General features: G+C 52.0%; 2 protein-coding genes across 2 annotated transcripts; one reads left to right on the top strand and one right to left on the bottom strand.

Moving 5' to 3' along the window:
• Positions 1 to 3,045: 3,045 nt before the first annotated feature.
• MIND_01341100 (Palmitoyltransferase) lies at positions 3,046 to 4,597 on the top strand (the record flags this gene model as incomplete). Its single annotated transcript, XM_037369855.1, has 7 exons — positions 3,046 to 3,295; positions 3,344 to 3,402; positions 3,446 to 3,478; positions 3,531 to 3,845; positions 3,892 to 4,238; positions 4,294 to 4,427; positions 4,488 to 4,597. The coding sequence occupies 7 exons, from the start codon at positions 3,046 to 3,048 to the stop codon at positions 4,595 to 4,597; spliced, it is 1,248 nt and encodes a 415-aa protein (XP_037213851.1).
• Positions 4,598 to 16,952: 12,355 nt separating this feature from the next.
• MIND_01341000 (Lactamase-B domain-containing protein) lies at positions 16,953 to 17,630 on the bottom strand (the record flags this gene model as incomplete). Its single annotated transcript, XM_037369854.1, has 2 exons — positions 16,953 to 17,226; positions 17,269 to 17,630. The coding sequence occupies 2 exons, from the start codon at positions 17,628 to 17,630 to the stop codon at positions 16,953 to 16,955; spliced, it is 636 nt and encodes a 211-aa protein (XP_037213850.1).
• Positions 17,631 to 21,491: the final 3,861 nt, after the last annotated feature.

Genomic DNA, 21,491 nt, shown 5'->3' with positions numbered 1-21,491 from the left:
AAGTTTGAGCAATGGGTTTACACCCACCCTCTATGCGGCCCCGTTGCTCATCGGCATGGATTTGAGGCTGTAGTTGGAGCTTTCCATGGTACTGGACACAAAAGGCTATGCCAACTGCTCAAGATGCCAATCTATACAGTGGGCAGTGGCCTCAAAGGCTCAGAGAATGCAGAGAGCATTTTCTCCAAATCAAATGCCCTCGCCGGGTACCACCCGTCACGCCTCCTCATTTCATCGTCAACAAGACATTGTGGAATATTTTGCACATGCAGACAACTTCGATGCACTGGCCAATATCAGTATGTATGCATATCTTCTGATTGGAATCGTTAACATGTCCGTTGCTTAGCGTCTCTCATTGACAGCAAGTATCGGGCTGCCCTGGGAATTCTTGCAATGAAGCCCCAACTCAAGGAGGCAATGGAGATGCTCGGTCTTAATCCTGAAGATCGGCATATATTCTCCCAGTGGCTGTCAGAAGAGATAAGGGCGCTTGAAAGCCTGTCTAAAGAACCCCCTGAAGAGACGCTGAAAATGGAGCTGTGGAGAAAGCTGGTGGATATGATGGATGCTGAGTGAGTTATGACAAGTGTTCAATGCGTGGCACTTATACATCTCTAGAGAGAAGGTGCAAGAAATCATGAATGCGGACGTTGTGTTCATGCCATCTGTGGATGATCCTGACTATGACGATGTGATAAGGACTCTTCGGAAGACAGAAAGCCAGCGCCGACGTGCTTTAGACCGTCGGGAACGATGCATTGCGATGGTGGAAGATTTGGAACGAAGATTGGAGATCGGACATGAGGAACGATGGAAGCCTGGCATGGAGGAATGGTTAGAGATGGAGAAACTGGTCAGGGAGCATCAATACCAAAGGTCTCTAGACCGGCTACAGGCACTCATTGTGTCTCGGATTCTACAACTTTCGAAGGCGAATATGGCAGAGACTGGTAAGTTTAATTAACTGTGTGCGGTGTCCACTAACTCACATCACAGGCTATAAAATGCGTCGGCATATTGCACAGGCCATTCAAGCGGGATCTCAGACCCTTCGAAGGGCTCTGGAAGCTTATAATGGAGCAGCACAGGACTTGGGAGATCGACCTACCCTAACTTGGATGGACATATTCGATATGGAAATGCTGGACGACTTTGACCTTCTACGACTTGGAAGGGAGGATATCCGTGAGGCAGCATGGGCTCAACCGGGGGCTCGGACAACCATGGATCTCAGCTTCAAGCTAGATCGTGCAGAGGAGGAGCGGACTAGGCTAAATACGGAGATCAAGTGATTTGTGACCTGGATGGAGGAGGAGCGAGGGTTTCTCCGACACCATGAAGCGCGACTAGAAAGGGAGGGGAACATGGGCAGAGCACTGCAGGTGAGGAAGTATCGGATGCTGCAGGGACGTTTCTACAAGATCCACCGACAAAGACTGGTAAAGTTGAGCAAGTTGCCAGGCTTCACTGGGTCGATTGAGCCAGGGATTGGTCTATGTCCCATTCGAAGGTCCGTAATTCAAGTGGAGAGGCATGGTGAGGGGGAGCAGGATATAGACAGGGCATTGGCTGAGTCGGCAAGACAGGAGAAAGCTACCAATGAAGGTGATGATGGAGATGCAGAGGATGTAGAGGATCACACTGATGATGAGGGGGAAGTGATGGACAAATTTGAAGCACTGTTAAGTATAGCAGAAGACAAGAACCATGAATGAGATTGTGTGTCCACTAACAATGTGGTATAGTGGCGGCAAGTATGATGGTGTCCACTAACCTCCCTGGCCCGGAAGTTAGTGGACGCCACTGTAGTTGGGTCACCATGTGGTCACTGGGTACACCATGTCAGTAGACACACCACCTCCAGTTGGGCTATATCACATATTGTGCACTGCTACCTCACATAGTGCATGTGTAGCAGAGTCAGCCATTGACCAGGAACAGTAGCTCATCCTCTAGTGCCCGCTTATCCCCTCTAGTTAGAGGGGCAAGGGGCTCATAGGATCTATAACCTCATTATACCTCTTTACCTTTGGCCTCTATATTATGTGGTAGGGTACATGAGCCTACCTACTACTGTTGCAAGCCACGCAGTTAGTGGACACCACACGAATCACTAGATCAAATGCTTTCTATCTCAATAAGTAGTACAGCTATCAACTTTTCCTTTGTACCCAGCTAAATTATATCACAAATAGAATGAATTTGATTTTTTGATGCGCCATCATGGCGGGACAGCGAGCGGCTTAGGCGGCCACACCACGAACACCGAGCATTGACCTTTTGATCGGGATGTGATGCGTTCGCCGACGACAGTGACCGACGGGTGTCAAACGGTGATGACAACCTGTCATCAGTCACGCTCCCCGATGCCGGGGCCTTTCCCCCCACCAAAGCCAGTGTCCACTAACCCACCTCGCTCGCCAAAGACCCGTGTCCACTAACGCTCGCAACGAAGTTTAAGGAAGCATAGGCCGAAGCGTCAAACCCCTCTAGTTAGAGGGGGAACCCCCCCCTTGCCCCTCTAACTAGAGGGGATAAGCGGGCACTATAGGTGGATATACTGTTGATCAGACACTGATCAGGCCTAATCCAGCAGTCAGGCCTGATCAAGAGAAAAATAAATTTGTGACACAACAATAGTCATGATGATCCTACATGTTCAAAACTGGTGTCTTGCACCATGCTTCAAACCCCTGCCCCAGCTTTCTAGTGCTTTGGACAAGGACAAGTTGAGCTTCGTAAACAGAATGTATGTGTTTGTCTTCAATGCCTATTAATGTTGCCTACTTATTCCCAACGGCTCATTCAGAGACGTGAACTGGAGCATGTACAGCACATCCCACGTGTGTAATCAATTTGTAGCCAGGCCCCAGGGTCTCCAGGTGCGCGCCCTCGATTCATTGTATTTGTTGTGTTGTGTGGAGGCGCTTACACCACTCTCATCACGTCAGTCGGCCGATCGGGGACGCTGATATCGATCGCATCACGCGGCGCCACGTCACGGCGGCTGCGTCATCCATCCCCTTCTTCTTCTCTTCCCCCATGAGCGGGAACGGCGCGCCCCCGACCCCGCCCGCGCCGCCCAAGGCTAAGCCGACGTTCTGCGGGACGATATCCGAGGCGGCGTATACTGCGCGCGAGCGCCGCGAGGCACGGCGTGAAAGGCCGCAGCCGTGGGTGGTGCTGAAGCTCATGCTGCCGATAGTGCTCGGGATCTTGGGCTACGCGGCCTACGTCTATGCGGGGCGGTTTGTGAGGAGGCTGGTTGCGGGGGGCCGGGACGGGCTGGGAGGTGCGTGCATCGCTGCTCGAGGAGGGACGGGAGTTGACCCGCGGGTAGTGGGCCTGCTGGTGCCGTGGAGTGTGCTGTGGCTGTGGACGGTGTGGGCGTATGTGAAGGTGCGTGGCTCTGCGGTGTTGAGGAGCGCTGGCTGACGAACAGGTTGTCTCGACGCCGCCCGGCGATGCGTGCGATGTCGGTGCACTGACTTGGGTTTCTGGCCGTGGGTTGCTGATGGGCGTTTTAGTATGTCGCCAAGTCGGACCGTCCGCTGCTGCCGCCGACGACGTGGGACGACCCGCAGGCACTAGAGGACATCGAGGCCGGGAGGATAGGCGGGCCGGCGTACGAGCAGCAGGCCCGCGATCGAACAGAGCCGATACCAATACCACCACCGCCCCCAATACCCCCCCTGCCCACACGCCAGTCGTCCAAATCCCTCCGTCCGACCCGCGGCCGCCTGCCGCCGACCACGGCGCCGCTGCTCCCCGCCAACCGCTGGTGTTCCCGCTGCAAAATCGTCAAGCCCTACCGCGCGCATCACTGTCGGGCGTGTGGGACTGTGCGTTGCCATTTAACCTCCCCTCCTTGTTATTCAGTGCTTTCAGTGCGTCCTCAAGTTCGACCATCACTGTCCCTGGATCGGCCAATGCGTCGGCGCGCGGAACCACAAATTTTTCCTCATCTTCAATCTTTCCGCCATGCTTCTTGGCGCGTACACCTTTTCCTCGCTCCTGGCGGTCAACGTGGTTGATGGGGGCGCCATCGACCCGCAGGAGGCTGTCATTGTCGCCCTTAGTGCGCTGTTTCTGCTGTTCACCGCATCGCTTTTCTTTGCCCACGTGCGGATGATCCTGCTGACTCAGACGACTGTCGAGGGCCTCGTGGTGCGCACGCTGAAGGACCGCGAGTCTGCCCAGCTGGCGAGCGAGGGGCATCCCTGGTGGGACGTGCGGTGCGTTCTCATTGCGTCGGTTTGCGCACCGCGTCCTGATCCGATTCCACAACAGCGGCAAGCGCGCCACACTGAGAACCTACGACGCCGAGTGGGGCGCGCCGGACACGGAGGGCAACCTGTGGTGGCCGGGCTCGTACCGCGCGGCGTGGGAGGACGTCATGGGCGCCGGTTGGCTGGGCTGGATACGTATGTCCCTCCGCGCTCGCTTCTCTTTTTTTCTCCTTCTCGCCGTGCTGATTGCTGCAGTGCCCATCGGGCGGGCGGGGAGCGACGGGCGGGCGTACGCGCCGAATCCGCGGTTCGATAGGGATGGGCGGTGGAGACGGCGCGCGGAGTGGCCGGAGGAGCTCAGGTAGCGAGGGCGGAGTATCGGGTGTATGTAGTTGCAGTATATCCACGCTTTCTGTGGCAAAATGGAACAAGCTGCGCCTCCGGACTAATATCAGCGCGTGTGGGTTTGAACGGCAGACGGCTGGCTCACGATGCGACGGATAGCAGCAAGTCGGGCCTGGGGGGACTGGGTGCGTGGGGGGCAGTTGAGTGCGTGCGGTGGAAGCTTTTTAGTTTAGGGGGCCGACGTACTTACTACTCGTAGAGTCTAAGTCTCTAACAGGGTACAGTTCACACACAAAACTTGGATGAAGTCTGCAGAGTTCCACGTTCACCTGACTTGTAATGAATTCTCAAACCAGATTGAGGAGACCTTACCTGTTCAGCTTACTTAGACTTTGGCTTCAAAGTCCACACGCGCTGACAGCCTGGGAAACATGTCACTACGTGGCACTCGATTCTCTTCCTCCGCCTAGACAAGACAACTTTACATGATGTGGAGTGGGGCGAAGTGAGGAATAGGGTGCTGTGAGTAATGCAAAATGCATTACTTACACCGGTTCTGAAACCGGTTTCGAAACACCCCCCGTTTCGAAACAGTTTCGAAACCGGCCGGCCCGGGGGGTCCGCTGACAGTTGGCAGCCGGGGACAGGCCCGGGTATCATAACCCCGAGAAGCGTACCATGGGCCAAGGCCAGCTGGTGGCAGAGATGGCTCCACTGCTGGGGAAACTCACCTGCTTGGCCTTCGGCAGGTGACTGCAGGTGATATTCTTGGGGCATCAAGCAGGCCCGGGCTTGCCGGAGGATCACGTGTCGGTTTCGAAACCGGGTCGGCCGGCCACGGCATTCAAAACTAACATGTGTTTCGAAACCGGTTTCAAAACCGTTTCGAAACCACAGTTACTCACAGCACCCTAGTGAGGAAGAAAGGAATAGATTAGATAATATCTGTACAATTAGCCCAAGGGCGCCTCGAGGCGGAACAACGCATCTTGCTACCACCATCTACCAGTCAGATTAGCCAAACCGCCCGTCTCCATCTTGGTGATGAGAGTGAAATTCGAACCCACACAGCGAACGACGTGACTCCGAAAGACGGCTTCAAAACCTAACTACTGACTGCTACATTGCACCAACACCGAAACACGCGATAAACACGAGGCCAACGACAAGGGCCTACAGACAAAGTGCCGCCAAAAGCACTACAGCCCAGAGGACCTGACGGTCGATATCTCCCGAGAAGTCGCGAACAGACTGTCGAGCGCCGGGACGCGTAGGTGGGGGGAAAAGAGCTGGAAGCGCCGCTTGGGGGTGCTTTTGACCCCCAAAATCACTCTGGAACAGTTCGGACCGGGCCGTGGCCGGCCGGAGGCCCCGAAACACGACATGGGACGTGTATGAGCTCAAAACGCTTGCTGAAGCAAAACGCGAGAGACTGAGACGTCTCAGTATGCATTAAGGGGGTAGATTGAAGCGGGATGAGACGAAACAAGCGTCTGAAACTGTCTCAGACCGAGACATGTGACCGGCAGCCGCGGCCAGGGATTATGTAAGGCTGTGACGGCCCTAGGTATATATTCGCGCTGTATTGTAGCATAGGCCCCAGAATACAACGCGCCCCCCATAGCAGTTCTATTGCTCCCCATAGTGGAAAGTTGAACTTGCTACCCTCAAGAACACCTACGACGACGACGAACCTCTGATTGTTGAACGAGTATTGATTTGTTTTATAGGACATTGGAGTGCTAGCTTGATGTGAAGACATGAAGATGGGGAAACTATGCTCAGATGCGCTTCCCTTTATGGAACGTCGCCCTCTTTTGGATGGAGCGACCCATATTGGAGTTGTTTATGCCATTTATGGTGTGGCAACTGATGCTCTTGATGCTAGTTGTTCTACTCTCAAGTATGAAGACAACACAAGGGACAGGTAATGTATCTACTTTCATCAACAACATACCAGCTGTGACTGTGACTGTGACCACTACCATTTTGGGTTTTGGTGTTGATTTTGGGTTGGGATCATTTTGGAGTGGGTTGTTGTTGTGGGGATGTTTGGCTACAAGAGGCATGCTCTGTATGTCATATCTGTCCTATCCTACATCAACACCTCCTTCCTCTCCACCCAACTCAACATCATCATTATCATCAACAAGACCACCACCAACACCACCTTGCACACCATCAACACCAGTAGCACACTTCCCATCATCAACATCATCACTGTCATCAGTGATCCCATCACACTCACACCACCTTCACCACCTCAACTTGATCATCATCATCTTGCTCTTATGGGTTGCAGCATGGATATATTACTTTCCATGGAGCCCCGAACACACAGACCTTGATTTGGGTGTTTTGGTTGTTTGTGGAGTTGTTTCTGCATTCACCATTGCTCGCCTTTCATGCGTTTCAAGACGGGACTTACAACACCACCGCCAACAGTTTACACTGGAATCGGAGGAGGTTGGGAGTCAATATCGACATTCAGCTTCACACCGGAATCTATTCCACTACCACCATCACCATCCGCAGGCCCCGATTCAACAGCATCGGCTCATCCCCCGCTCCCACTTCCGAGTCCACTTCCACTCCCATTACCACCACGACCCCAACCGAAAACAAGGCTACAACCACAGCCTACGCCAGACGACGACGATATGCCAGACACAGAGGTTGTGTTTTATGGTGATGCGCGACCGGGAGAGAATCCTCAGGACTTTTTGAAGGCGATGAAGAGATTCTTTTTGAAGCGCACGACTGCGTTCACAGATGCGCAAAAAGTGGAACACTTTGAGCTTTCAGTTGCATCAGCGAGCCAGGCAGAGGACTGGTTAATGGCGCAGAAGGCGACAGCTGCAGCTGCAAACCCGCCGGTAGCGCTTTCCTGGGCAACGCTGACAACTGAGTTCGAAAAACGATGGCCACCACGCGTTTATGTTAAGGCGACGGGTGCACAAGCTGTCAGAGAGCTTATGGAGGAGGCAGTGAAGCTGAAGGTGGAGGACATCGGAACCAAGATTCAAGACGGAGGAGTTGAGCAGTGGGGACATGTTGTGTGGGCGAGAAGAATGAGGGAAATTGCGGAAAGAATCCCAGACACGGCGGGTCTGTTAATCGACCAAGTGCGAACGAAACTGCCGCTAGTTATGCAAGAATTGCTAGAACCAGGAACAACATACACAGATTGGCAAGCATTCCAAACCGCATGCAACGCGTTGCCCATCGCCAAAATCGAGTTCTTGAAACAGAAGCAGCAACAGGGAATCCCTAAAGTACCTACGACAAGGACATATTCTACGCCACCAGCAAACACGCTACAACGAATTGTTCAAGCCCCTTATCCATATGTCTTCGCAGGGCCCGTCAGCGGGGCCCCCCGTGCACGAGCTGGAACGGCCCAATAGCGATGGCGATGGCGCAAGCACGCGTCAATCGGCCAGCAACGGAACGCCTAGCAGACTTGGAGAAGAATATACCGCGACACCACGACAATGACGAGGCAGGTCGGCAAGCGTATCAAGCACAGCCTGACAGGTGCAGGAGTGGCAGGCAAAACATCCAAACGGACGCACGAACAAATACCAGCCATACCCCCTTCGACCCGGCTCTGCTGCCCTGAATGCACGCGGGGCTTGCTTTAATTGCGGATTCACGGGACACTTGGCAACAACTTGCCAGAACCCATCGATGCCAGAACTGGAAAGCAAGTGGCGGAGAATCGCGGGCAGCATATATCGAGACGCGGGGCAAGCACAGCAGGAAGGGGGTCAAGGCCCAGTCCCGGTTCGCTATATCGCAGTACCTGAACATCACAACAACACATATGCAGCCCAGCCAGTGTACATGTTCGCGCCGCCGGGCATGGTACCTGGCATGTATGACTCATACGGACAGATGACGGGGGAGATGTACGGAGAACAGGGAAAAGGGGAAGGGCCGTCGGCTTAGAGCATGCTCAGCCAGTGGCCCAAATCACGAACACGCTTCAACGCTCACTAGTCCCCGAGGTCGCGGAGGCTCGTCTCGGCGACAACTTGGCGCCCAATTTGCTTAGTCCGATGGAACCTATGTACTCACTCGCAAATGACAACACAATTGACTTGTATGCGGTGCGGGGACGTAAGTGCGGAGAAGCAAAATTCGGTACCATTCGTCTATCAAACCAAGCTGGCAGGACCTCAAGGAGAGGTTGTCCGAATCAGGGCAGTATTTGACGACGGAGCAATGATTAACGCGATTGACCATGGGGTTTTCAAACAAGTGAAGCATAGGCTTCGCCCAGCAGTAACATCAAGGCGAACTTTACGCATGGCCGATAGAAGAATACTGTTGTATTTTATTCAATTCGCATGCCCAAAGTGGTGTGACATTCAATACGAAAATATCAATTCGAATTATTTCCTAATTAGGAAGCTCTTGGCGCCGGAGGCGCCCGGAAATGTCATAAATTGCCTTTTTGGGAGAGGATTTTGAGCAAAATGGTGTGACATACGAAAAAATTTCGAATTTTATAGCTACTGTGACACGTGACATACGAACTGAATAAAATGCTACAGTAATTGCATCCAACGGAATGTGGCAGGGACTAGTCGAAGTAGAGGGATTGAAACGACACGGTACTTTCGAGATCTTCGACAGCAGAGGCGCATGGGCAATGCTATTCGGAAAACCACTATTGGAAGCATTCAATGCCATTCACGACTACGCAACCGATGTATTGTGGCTCAAGGACGATAATCAAGAGCAAAAATCTATCACAAATCAGTTTGCAATGTGGAATGCGAATACCAAAAGTTTCGTTGGACATACAACAGATGTCAAACAGCGCACAATGCTTCCGGGGGGGTTGTTGCGCGCCCCCCGCGAGGCAAGTCTCACACAATACAAGCTTTGTTGAACCCAACGATAAAATACCAGCAGGAGTGGACGCACACAACAAGGGAAGCCCAAGAATGAACACAAGAACGACTCTGAACGAGTGCAAAGCTCGAGGGGGACGGTTGTGTGTCCCCCGCGAGGCCAGTAGAATCCCATAGTACACAAGACAAAACTAATACCCAGAGCGAGCAGGAGCATATAGAGGAGTTGAAGACATACAAAACTCAACAGCGCAAAAAGCCTCGGGGGAGTGAACACGCACTCCCCGTGAGGGGAGTAGACCACAGAACAGTCGAGATAATGAGTACTGCTGATGAGAAATTAGAAGAAGCACACGGTCCTGCCACAATACAAGAACAAGAATATGAAATGCATCAGGGGGACAATGCACAGTCCCCCGCAAGGGAAGTTCCTTGTCGCCAGATGGCCAAAACTATTACGCGCGCGATATTGATGCAACATTGCATAGCACGATGAACCAGGAGGACGTTTGGCACATCACCGATGAAACGCTCGAAAAGGAAAGGGAGGGTGGGTGGAGAGATGGGTGATGGACCAACCAAAAGGAGGGTGATGGATGGATGGGATGGGATGGATGGGGTGGGGAAAAGAGACGAAGAGAAGTGAACTCAACAGAAACACAACACACACACACAACCAACTAACCCAACCAACCAATGTAGTAGTCCAGCCAAATTCAAACTCCGATTCGTTTTAAGACGCGTGCAAGTACGGGGGCTCCAGCCAAAGTATATGACTGTTGCAATCCAGTAGTGTTCAAAATTTATAGGGTGTGTAGATAGTTTGATAATTTGAGAGACCTTCCGCGCAGCGGCAAGAGTCGTGTGAACGTAGAGCGAAGATCCAATACAATATCGGACCGGCGGCGTTATCGGCTCCGGTGTCAATCAATGTCTTGGCGCTTCTTAATTCAATTCCGTTCCGTAGTACCGTAGTCGTAGTCGTAGTCGTAGTCGTAGTCGTAGTCGTAGTCCAAATAGATGCCCCTACCCTTTGGTAAGCAGGCCGTGTCCTTCCGTTTCCTTCCGTGAAGCCCTTACCCTTTGGTAATCAGGCTGTGACTGCAATCCGTGACGGGGATTCAATGGTCTAGTAGGTACAATTTGAGCTAAATATATAGGTTTTCGCGTCCCTCGCTACCGTTTCAGCTCCGCGCGACCGTGGCGCGTCCACAGCCTCGGTCTCCCTCACTGCCTTGGCCGTTGCTGCCACAGCCGCCACTAAAGCTCCGCACGAGTGTCAACACCCGCGGATGAGTGCACAGGTACCTGCAGGAAAACATCCGCAGGTTTGACATCCGCGGATACAGGTATCCGTTTCCCACGGATGCCAAGAGTACAGGTATGACTCTGGAAGATCTCAATTTTCATTATCTTCCATATATTCCAGTCACTACAGTCTTCTTATGCCCTGTGGTGTCCATATTAGTATATTACTTGAGACTATATCCTATATAAGCTCTTAATATTGTCAATATACCTCAGTATCCCAATATTTTATTCAAAATACCCGTGGATAACCCGTGCAGGTACCCGTATCCGTGAGTACAGGTACCCGTTTCCCACGGATGCTGCAAATGCAGGTATTGGTGTTGAAGCCTAAATTACCCGCAGGTAGAGTACAGGTATTTATCCGTGACACTCGTGAGAAGCCTTAGCCGCCACCCGTTTCCACCACCGCCATTGTCCCCATGGCTGTTGTCCTGTCTCCCTCCTCACCGCCCAATACTCCTCGCTACCGTGCTGTGCGCGTTTCACCACGCGTTTCAGCTCGCGTTTCACCCCCCAACGCGTCGCCCGCTCTTCACCAAGCATCAAGGGGACATTGGACAAGAACAACCAATTCACGTTGATGTCTCAGAACCTTCCATTCTGACACGGAAGACAGACCCATTCAACCCTGCGCGTGTTGAGGCAATCATGGCCCAAATACAGATCGGTGAAGACCTTACAGCGGATGAGCGTAAACGTGTGGAGGATGTTTTACGCTCATTTTCATACTGCTTTGCCTTGTCTATGAGCGAAGTGCTGCCTGTTGAGGGTGCGGAACATCGACTGAACATACCAAACCGCGAAAATGCTAAGTTCCGAACAAACCCACGTCAGCGACCATTAACGACACCCCAGCGACAATACCTATATAAAGCGGTCGACAAAATGCTAGATGCCGGAATCATAGAGGCTATCAACCATCGCGATGTTAAGTGTTGTGGGATGACAACCCTAGCGAAGAAAACGCACGACGGAGGAGGCCTGACTCTAGAGGAACTGCAGCGACGTGTCAATGACGAGTGCGTGGCGAACGAATACCCTACCATCTTTGAGGGTCTACCCGAGCGCACAGAACAGGGTGTGGCGCCGTCGACAGGTTCAACCGAGGACCCAAAATGGCGTATATGTCAGGACTTCAACGATCTCAATAAGGTGACCGAAGTGCCGCCAATGCCACAGGGAGACATCCGCCTAAAACAACAGCGTCTAAGCGGCCATCGGTGGCTTAACACATTCGACTTCACATCGGGGTTTTATGCGTGTGCGATTGCAGAGCAAGATCAACCATATATCTGTTTTTATATTGAAGGTCGAGGGTTCTTCAAATATCTCAGAATGCCTTTTGGCTTGACAGGAGCTCCCTCAACATTCGCACAGCTCACTGCAGACGCGATGGGTGACCTAGTGGGAATACTGTTCGAGTTGGTGGTGGACGATGGCGGTATGGCGGGCTACAACTTTGAGCAAATGCTTCAAGACACTGTGACCCTGTTAACACGCGTCCGCGAGAAGCATCTGTCGCTCTCTGCAGTGAAATCCGGGTTCTTCTTGTCAAGTGCAGTGTTTGCGGGAGGGAGGGTCAGCCAAAATGGGATTGCGCCGGACTTCAAAAAAGTTGACCGCGGTAGTCAATTGGGAGCGTCCGCAAAACATCCAGAATTTAGGCGCTTTCTTGGGGCTTACAGGCTACTTCCGCACACTCATCAAGGGCTATGCGGCAATTGCGCAACCACTGACTGACTTGTGCAAGCTGGTCCAAATGCCAAAGCATGGCAGTCGAAATGCGTACCAACACGCAATGCAGCAATTCAAGCTGGATAGTGTTTGGCAGCATCAACATACACAAGCATTTTTACGGTTGAAGGCAGCACTCACCAACGACCCTGTATTGAAGGGCCCGAAGTTCGATGGCACACCGTTCATCGTCACGACAGACGGATGCAAAACCGGCTTCGCAGGAATGCTTTCCCAGCGGTTTGAGTCAACAGATAACAAGGGCAGAACGGTCATGCGAGCCCACCCGGTGGCGTTTGCATCCAAGAGAACATCAGCCAGTGAAGAGAAGTACAAGCCGTTCTTGCTGGAGTTTGCTGCGCTCAAATTCAGCCTCGACAAGTTTGCAGATATCATATGGGGCTTCCCAGTGGAAATCGAAACGGATTGTCGTGGCTTTACGGGACAATTTACTCAACGAGAAGCTCAATGCTACCCATGCACGCTGGAGAGATGGGGTGTTAGCGTACCACATCATCGATGTGAGGCACCGACCAGGCCTGTTAAATCCGGGCGGCAGATGGCCTTAGTCGGCAATATGCAGACAAGACAGTAGGAGAAGGGGACGGTCATGAGTGGACAGTGGCAGAGGACTGGGAAATGCACACTGGCCTTCAGCATGACATATTTGGTGTCACAGCTGGAGTACTCACTGCAAGCCAGCAAGCGCTTCACGAGCGCTTTAGGGACGAAAAGTTGTTTGCACAGGTCATCGATGCAATACTGGAGGTCGCGGGGACAGTCTGCGGGAGAAAAAACGGGCACGACATCGAGCAAAGAACTACGTGATTGCGGACAACAAACTGTGGCGAATACCAGGCTACAAATCCATCAGGGCGGAGTCAAGGCAGGAATGCATCACTCAGAAAGAGGCCAAAGAAATGGCCTGGGACATTCATCGCAAAAACGGCCACTTTGGTAGGGACCTGATTAAAGTCCAGATGCTCAGCAAAATATCGAGCCCAAAGCTCGACCAGTCAATTATCGCTGCCATCAGCGAATGCGGAAAATGCAAAGGGTTTGGTCCGGCTCACTTACACTCCCTATTGGAGCCAATAACGCGAAGACACCCCTTCGAGTTAATGGTAACAGATACATTGTCAATGCCGAAGGGCAAGGGAGGTTTTACGAAAGTCTCACTGTTCATCGACGTGTACGCGCAGCGCGTGTGGGCAAGAAAGCTCAAGACAGCAGCATCGGGACGAACCACTCGGACGGCACTCGAACATCTGTTCACGGAATACCCAGCACCTGAAACGCTAATGTCTGACGGCGGGCCAGAGTTCGACAATGAGGAGGTACGGGAATTCTGCAACTCAAAAGGAACAGTGCTACATATCACCCCGGCATACTCGCCCTGGGTACTAATCAGTAAAACAGCATGTTGGTCTTTTTCGTCTTTCCGGTCTTTCGAAAGACCGGAAAGACGAAAAAGACCAAAGACATGATGTCTTTCGTAAGCAGGTTCACCTATCTTGCAGCAAGACTATTGTCTTGCGAAAGATCCACAAGTCTTATGAAAGAGCACTGAAAGATGAATATACTTCTCAGAAGACACCGTGAAATATACAAAGAGACATGATTATATATGTATCTACAAACAACACAATGTACTATTTCCCCCCGGTCTAGCCTCCGGCGCAAGGACCATTCCATCACCAGTCCATGGTCATACTTCCCCCGGCCCTATCCGCCGTAACTCCCCAGTAGTGGTCGCGGTCGCAGTATTCACATAGCCAGCTGTGAAGATATAAATCTAAGTATGAACGGAGAAGTATGATGACGGACCAGTCGGAAGCCCCAGCCGGGCTAGCCTATAGCCTGCCCCATCTCCCTCGCCTCGTTGTCCACTTGCAGTCGAGACTGTCGAGTCCAAAGTTCGGTTGGGAGGGGTATTGACAAGGTTGAAGACTTGACAGAGTCTTGAGAAACTTGTAGTGTCTTGCGCAGTTTGAGGCTGAAGCTGCTTGCGGCTGCTTGACGCGGCTGCTTGACGTGCCTGCGGCTGCTTGATGGGCTTGCGGCCGCTTGTGAGAGACATGGGGCTTGCGGGTTTGAGGCTTTGATGGGGGGGAGCAACGTTGGAAGCATGCAGGTGGGGGCGGCTGTGAGGAGGAGCGCTGGATGGCCAGTTGTGCGCTGGCTGGGAAGATAGAGGGAAGAGAAGAGAAAAGTGGCGCCATCGATCGCCCATCGATGGCGCCACTTTTCTCGTGATGACAGATGAGATGACGTGATTGATTGATGTGGAGCACTTGCCGCGGCTGCTCACTCCGACTCGAAGTACCAGCACAAGTCCAATTTGCAAATACTTTACTAGTACAACTTGATATCTTGTTGAAGACCAAGTATTGAAGGGCACCATACATGTCCAGTTTATTTCAAGGCTAATGTGTGACTCTTATCATTATTGAGTCATTTTTGAATCTGTACTCTAACCAGCCTGAGAGATAATTCTTATATAGTAGTAAATAGCACAGTTCCTTGAAGAGGAAAACATATGTAGCTACAGTTTTCTAATGAGATTATAGTACTTGACAAGCAAAATGATTGAAAGATAAAAGACTGCATTAAAGCCAAAAGACCAGTGGTGAAAGATCAAAGATCTGATTTGAAAGACCAAAGACTCTGGTGAAAGGCCAAAGTAGTGAAAGACCAGCCTGCTGTTTTACTGATGTAAATGGACTGGTAGAAGGAATGAATGCCAAACTTCTGGCAATTTTAAAACGAATGTGCGCGCCTGACCTCGGAGAGGACGCAGGATGGGAAGAACTCCCCGAGAAATGGCCTGAATACCTGGATGAGGCGGTGGAGATTCTGAACAATCGGATATTGCCACACTTGCGATACTCCCCAAATGAGCTTCTATTTGGACTGGTGGTTAATACTAACCGTACACCGACAGATATCGCTGGCCAACCGCCCAGCAACGAGGAGGTGGAGATCCAAATGGCCTACGTCGATCAGCAAAGGCTCGATGGATACAGCCAGATAGTCGAACATGCTGAACAGAGGAAAGCAGAATTCGACGCACGCGTCCAGGCGAGAGCACCAAGGGAAGTTGTCTTTCGTACGGGCCAACTGGTGCAAGTCTACCGGAGCGACCTCGATCACACAGTCAGCGTAAACAGGAAAATAGTGATAAAATGGTCTGCCCCCAGACGAGTCAAGAGCCGAGTCAGAAACTCCTACATCCTCGAAACCTTGGAGGGGTTGCCAATCTCAGGGCGATTTCACGCGAGACGGTTGCGGAGGTTCATACCGCGCACAGGAACAGCCCTCGCAGAAGTCCAAGCGGCAGTCGAAGAAGAAATGGGTCTTGCAGCTGAAGCGGGAGATGAAATAGAGGAGGGGGAGTTTGTGGACGAAGGGTTGATTTTGCGCAACGAGGACGTTGCGATTTGAAGGGGTGGGCAGATGGAGTGGGGCGAAGTGAGGAAGAAAGGAATAGATTAGATAATATCTGTACAATTAGCCCAAGGGCGCCTCGAGGCGGAACAACGCATCTTGCTACCACCATCTACCAGTCAGATTAGCCAAACCGCCCGTCTCCACTAGTAAGTACTTTCCAGAGCCCCGACTTACTCCACTGTCTTGCCAATGGGCACGAACCGCTTTCGGCAGGAACGCGCTGTCCCGATTCTCCGCGGCCCACCTCCAGTCGTGCGCGATCACGAACTCGACGCCGGGCATCTGGACGAGCTCGCGCGCGCGGGCGATGTCGAGGCGCGCGCGCGCGGGGTCGCGGTGCATGCAGTACGGCTAGGGCTCCAACTATTTTATTTCTGTTTGTGAAAATTTCAAATAAAATAGAAACACAAACACAAACAGTAATAAATGTTTGAAACTATTTATAAATGGTTCTGGTAATCAGACACAAATTAAGCACTTTGTTCTCAAGTTTTTGCACATACCATGTCTATCTTTATGATCTAGTGTATATTAACAAAGAGAAAACATAATCACTTAAGCTGTAATAGCCTTTTCAATCTAATTCAACCATCAAAGTGAAGTTCCTGTTGAGTATATTACCAAATCAGGAAGGATAAAATTTTGTTCAAATAGAATTTGAACTTGGGAGACATGAAATAGGATGTTCAAGACAGTGTCAAAGTGTTTTTAAAGCCCCGAAATACTTGAACTGCACTGTCAATATTGATTTCAGTCCACTATAAGTGGAAACCATTTGAACTATTTATTTATATTTAATTTCTGTTTGTCCACGCTCACAAATAAAATGGTCATTTAAATGTTTATTACCATTTGTAAATATTTACAAATGGAAAAGGTTGGAGCCCTAAGTACGGCGCCCCGGTCTCCGTCGTCTCGGCGATCTCCGCGTCCGCGTCCGTCAGCAGCCGCGTGTCGTGCGCGATGTCGCCGCCGAGGAAGAGCCAGCTGCCCGCCGGCGACGTGCGCACGAGGAGCGTCACGTGGCCCGCGCAGTGGCCCGGCGTGTCGATGACGTACGCGGCGCCGTCGCCGAAGACGTTGTGCGCCGCCGGGAACGGGCCGAGCGGCGCGGTGAGGTGCGCCGCGCGGTGAGGTGCGCCGCGCGGGTGAGGAAGAGGGTGCGCTCGCGCGGGACCGATGCCGAGAGGCTGAAGGCGGCGGGGTTCCCCGGGTAGCCGTCGGCCAACGTCGCCTCGCCGTCGCCCCCGATGAGGAAGGTCGCGGCGGAGAACGGGGTGTGGTCTCCGATGCTATGAGGGTGAGTACATCGCACTTGGAGCTCAATCACGCACTGGTCGAAATGCAGATGGCTGATGACCACCCTCTCAACTTTCGCCGGGTCGACGCCGCCGCGGACGCACGACTCCGCGGCGTCCTGCGGGACCGCACAGTGCATGCGCCCCGTGTGTGCGTCGAGGTAGTGTGCCTGGACCGCGGGCGGGTACGAGCCCAGGTCCTTGCGCAGGCCGAGGTCGAAGACCAGGTCGCGCGCCGACGCGGAGTGCCGCAGGTAGAACGCGAGCGACGGGCAGCGCTTGTACGCGTGCGCGGCGCCCTGCACGATGAAGTCCATGGGCAGCTGGATCGTGCCCGCCTCCAGCGCGGAGACGTGCATGTATGGCTGGTCGGGCGACGGGGCGGGGAGGGGGGGCATGCCAGTGGTGGTGGGAGCTGCGAAGCAGTCCCGGTCTAGGCTCGCCCGCGCTTCTTATATGCTCATGTGGACACCGAGGCATACCGGGCCGGTGGGAATCAGCGCGGAAGCACGGAAAAGTGGAATTCAGATGTCGCCATTTCATAACTGCCTTCCTAGGGAACAACTTTTATCACACAAGATCATCTTTTATTGTCTATCAAGTTGTGCTAGTACTAAGATCTAGACTTTTTAACCATATTGAGCATCAAAATAAGTGACAGCTACCCAGGGAAACTTCAGTTTTATGACATAATGAAAGTAAACACTGTGGTCAAAGATGCACCTGAAATTGATGTATGAATTTCAGGCAATATATGGGCAATATACTGTATGGGCGGTATACTGTATCAAAAGTTTTTCACGACTTTCAACTCTTTTTTTCAGACTTTTTATATACAACTTCAAGCAATGTGTTTCTGGCCAAAACAACTCCCAGAGGGATTAATACAACTTCTGATTTACGGCAAGATCTTTTATTTTCTCAAATACAATCTTAACTTTTCATATAGCAACTTTCTTCCAGAGCATCTACAACTTTGAATTTGTTGGTTGCAGGTTTCAATATGCAGAACAGCTTTAAAGTCATCAGTTGCAAATTTTGTTTGCCACAACTACACCTTTGATATTACATATTGCAACTAAGTTAACTTAGCGAAGTCTTATGTCAGTAGAGACTGTAAAATACTTTCTACAGACTAAGACATATTGAAGAGATATAACAGTCCACCTACTATACAGTTGACTGTGCTGTTGCTATACCAAGTGTGTTTGTTACTCTGAGCAGTATGACTGTGATGAAAACAACCAAACTCCACTTGTTGTAGAGAGAGATATGTATAATGTTGAGTAGGAAAAGTCACAAAACCCTAAAATCGTCTTCTCCTTGTGTGAGAACAGGCCCCTGTGAACAGAGCCTTGGCACAGATGTGTAAGGTTGTAGGGTAGATACAAGTTTCCTTGCGAAAACTTTGATTTTGCGTGCCCCAAAGCATACTATCGACGAAACTCTGCAATAGAGAAGCGCCAATATGATGCCCGGAGAGTTTATACTGGTTGGATTAGGAACTAACTGCCTTAAACTCTCAACCAGCAACCGAAACCCAATATCCAGCAACCGGAACTCTTGTATTCAGCAACCCAAACCCTCAACTAATAAATCCTTCGATGCGATGATACTATTTCGAAAGAGCTAGCAAGATAGATTGATGAGCTAGATCCCCAGATGCACCTAGTAGAGCGGGGCAATCCGTGAATCTCCCAAATACAAGACAGTGATATGAATGCTAAAACAAAATTAATAGAATCAGGTAAAATCATGAGTAAGAAAAGTAGTCTATGTGCATAATTGTATTGATATCGTTTCGCCATATGGTCCAGAGTTGAAATTACAGGTCCAGATGACTGGTATTGCATATAGTAGTGTCTTTTCCTTGTGAAGAATCCCTCGATTTTGAGCAGGATACGTTGATAGCTTGGCTTCCCAGCTTTTGGATGACACTTATAACTCATATCTTGTGCGTATGGCCTCAGCAGTAGTTATGCCAACTCTCCTGGCGCAAATCCAGTATTCAGCTGTCCAGTTCCTCGTCAGTGTTTTAGAGTCACCATTGATTGCAGGTCTAGGCCCTAATCAATTGAGTTGGTTTCTCCCGTTTAACTGTCACTTGGCACTCTCGATCCTCCAGCAAGATCTGAAACAGTGTGCACCAAACCGAATATGTCAGACTGCGGGTCAGGCCGTGCAAGGTCCTCTACTAAGAACGCGCACCTGGAACAGAACAGACAGATAGTCGGCGATCAGCGCCACTGGACCGGCCGTGGCCGCACCCCGAGGAAACGGGGCAACCACGGTCGCCGTCGCTCCTTCGCGCCAGTCGATAACGGGGTTATGCTTCTTGAGCCAGTGATGCCCAATGATCACATCGCTGTTCCCCGTGTCCGTGATGGTGAACGCGAGAAGTTCGGAGTGATCCTGAATGGTGACCCGCAGGTGAGTGACGTGTGTGATCATCCCGTCAGCATTGATTGTTCTATCGGCGTTGTACACCAGGATGGGATGTGGCAGAGCTTTGAGTTCTAATTGGGAGTCCTCTGCAAATTACTTGTGCATGAACTTGGAGGTGGCTCCGCTATCAAGGAGCTCGTCAACCGAGTACCCCCGGAGGTCGTTGACCCCTTGCAAGGTGATGGCTATTCGGGTGGCCGTGGTGCCCTCACTCTTTCAAAAAAGGGGGGGGATCTTGTAACTGTTGCAGGGCCTCGGCCACATTGGGGGTGTACCCAGTTCGTATGAACTCCTCTAGTTCGGGCCCGTTCTCAGCCCTTCGGGCCGGGTGGATCCACTGTTGTAGTTTGGAGCGGGCTTTTTCGGGTTGATCCCGAATTTGGGTGACGAGTCTCTCGCCACTGGCCACAGGCCAGTTCTTCCAAGCGGGCCGCGGGGGTGTCTCAGCTAGGTTTGTGTGGGCTTCTTTTGCGGGCGGAAGCGGTGGTTTGTAGGGGTTCTGGTTCGGAGTCGTTTTCTACGTCTGGTCCCACGTATCTCTGGATTGGCAACACGGAATATCAATTATGCGGGTTGTAACTAGAGACACTCGTGGTATACGTTGGTGAGGGCGCAGGCTTCACTCGCGACGATCGCCAAACTCCCTTTGTCCGCGTTATCCGTGACAAACTCCAAGAAGATGGCATGAATCTGGCTGGCCGATGCGGCCCAGTTGGGGCACATCTGACTGATATGTCCTTCTTATCCGCAATTGTACCAGCGGGTGTTGCGGGCCGTGGCGGGAGCTTGGGCTCGGTCAATCTCCATGGGTGCTGGCCCCGTAGTGGGCCCGGCGACTGTGGTTGCCCCGTTTCCTCAGGTGCGGCCACGGATAGAGTACGGTGAAATAGCTAGTTGTGTTCATGTCCTTGGTTTGGACGTGGGTCTCAATCTTCTGCTGTGCGATCTCCGTGTGGGCCTCCCCTTGGAAGGCCGCGATAAAGGCTTTTTTGAAGCCTTCATACGTAGTGTAAGCTTCGGCGGTGCAGAGCTTCATGGCTTGGGAAACATTCTCTTTCCACGTGACCGCGTTTCCTCCTTTGATGTAAGAGAGAGTGTACGAGATCTTTCGTACCTCGTCGTTGTAGACATTCGCGTTGGCCTCGAAGGCGAGCCAACAGTCTGCCAGGAAGGCGTCTACTTCGCTGGCTTTGCCTGTGAACTTGTAGCGGACCGGAGCGGATCTCCGCCGCCGCTCCAGTGTAGTGATCTGATAAGTGTCTCCTTGTGATATCTGAGCGCGTTGGTGCTGATCATTGCTCCAATGATGTCATTCTTTTTCAGTAGTATATAAACAATGTAGTAATTTAGTGTTCGGGGAGAATATCTTTTACGCCTGTTCTTGCGCCCTTGTGATCTGTGTGGCGGCACCTTAGTCAGCTTCCGTCACATATTTTGAACAGCTCGCTCATCTATCTACGCTCTGTCTGGCTACCTCGGTCGACACCACCATTGCTGCCGCTCTGCGCTGATAACCAACTCTCTCCACAACCCAACGATGACTTCCTCTGGCTACCCGACCCGTGCCGCGACACGCGCTGGGCGCTTTCCCGCGCCGAAGATCCCCCGCGACACCCCTTCGACCTCGCGCTCCTCCACTCCGACCTCCCGTCCCGTCAGTCCCACGCTGTCTTACAGCCGCGTGGTCGCTGGTGGTGATACCCCCGCTTTCGAGCGGCGCGCTTCTAGCGCACAGCTCTCTGAGCTGCCGTCTCTTCGAGACGCGGACTTCGGTCCGGCCTTCGGGCACTCCGGCTCTGCCGCACACGATGTCC

This window comes from Mycena indigotica, assembly GCF_014461135.1.
Source record: "Mycena indigotica strain 171206Taipei chromosome Unknown Mind.scaff0015, whole genome shotgun sequence".
Classification (NCBI taxonomy): Eukaryota; Fungi; Basidiomycota; class Agaricomycetes; order Agaricales; family Mycenaceae; genus Mycena; species Mycena indigotica.
Note: the sequence above shows the minus strand (reverse complement) of the source record. Positions and strands in the feature narration are given on the sequence as shown.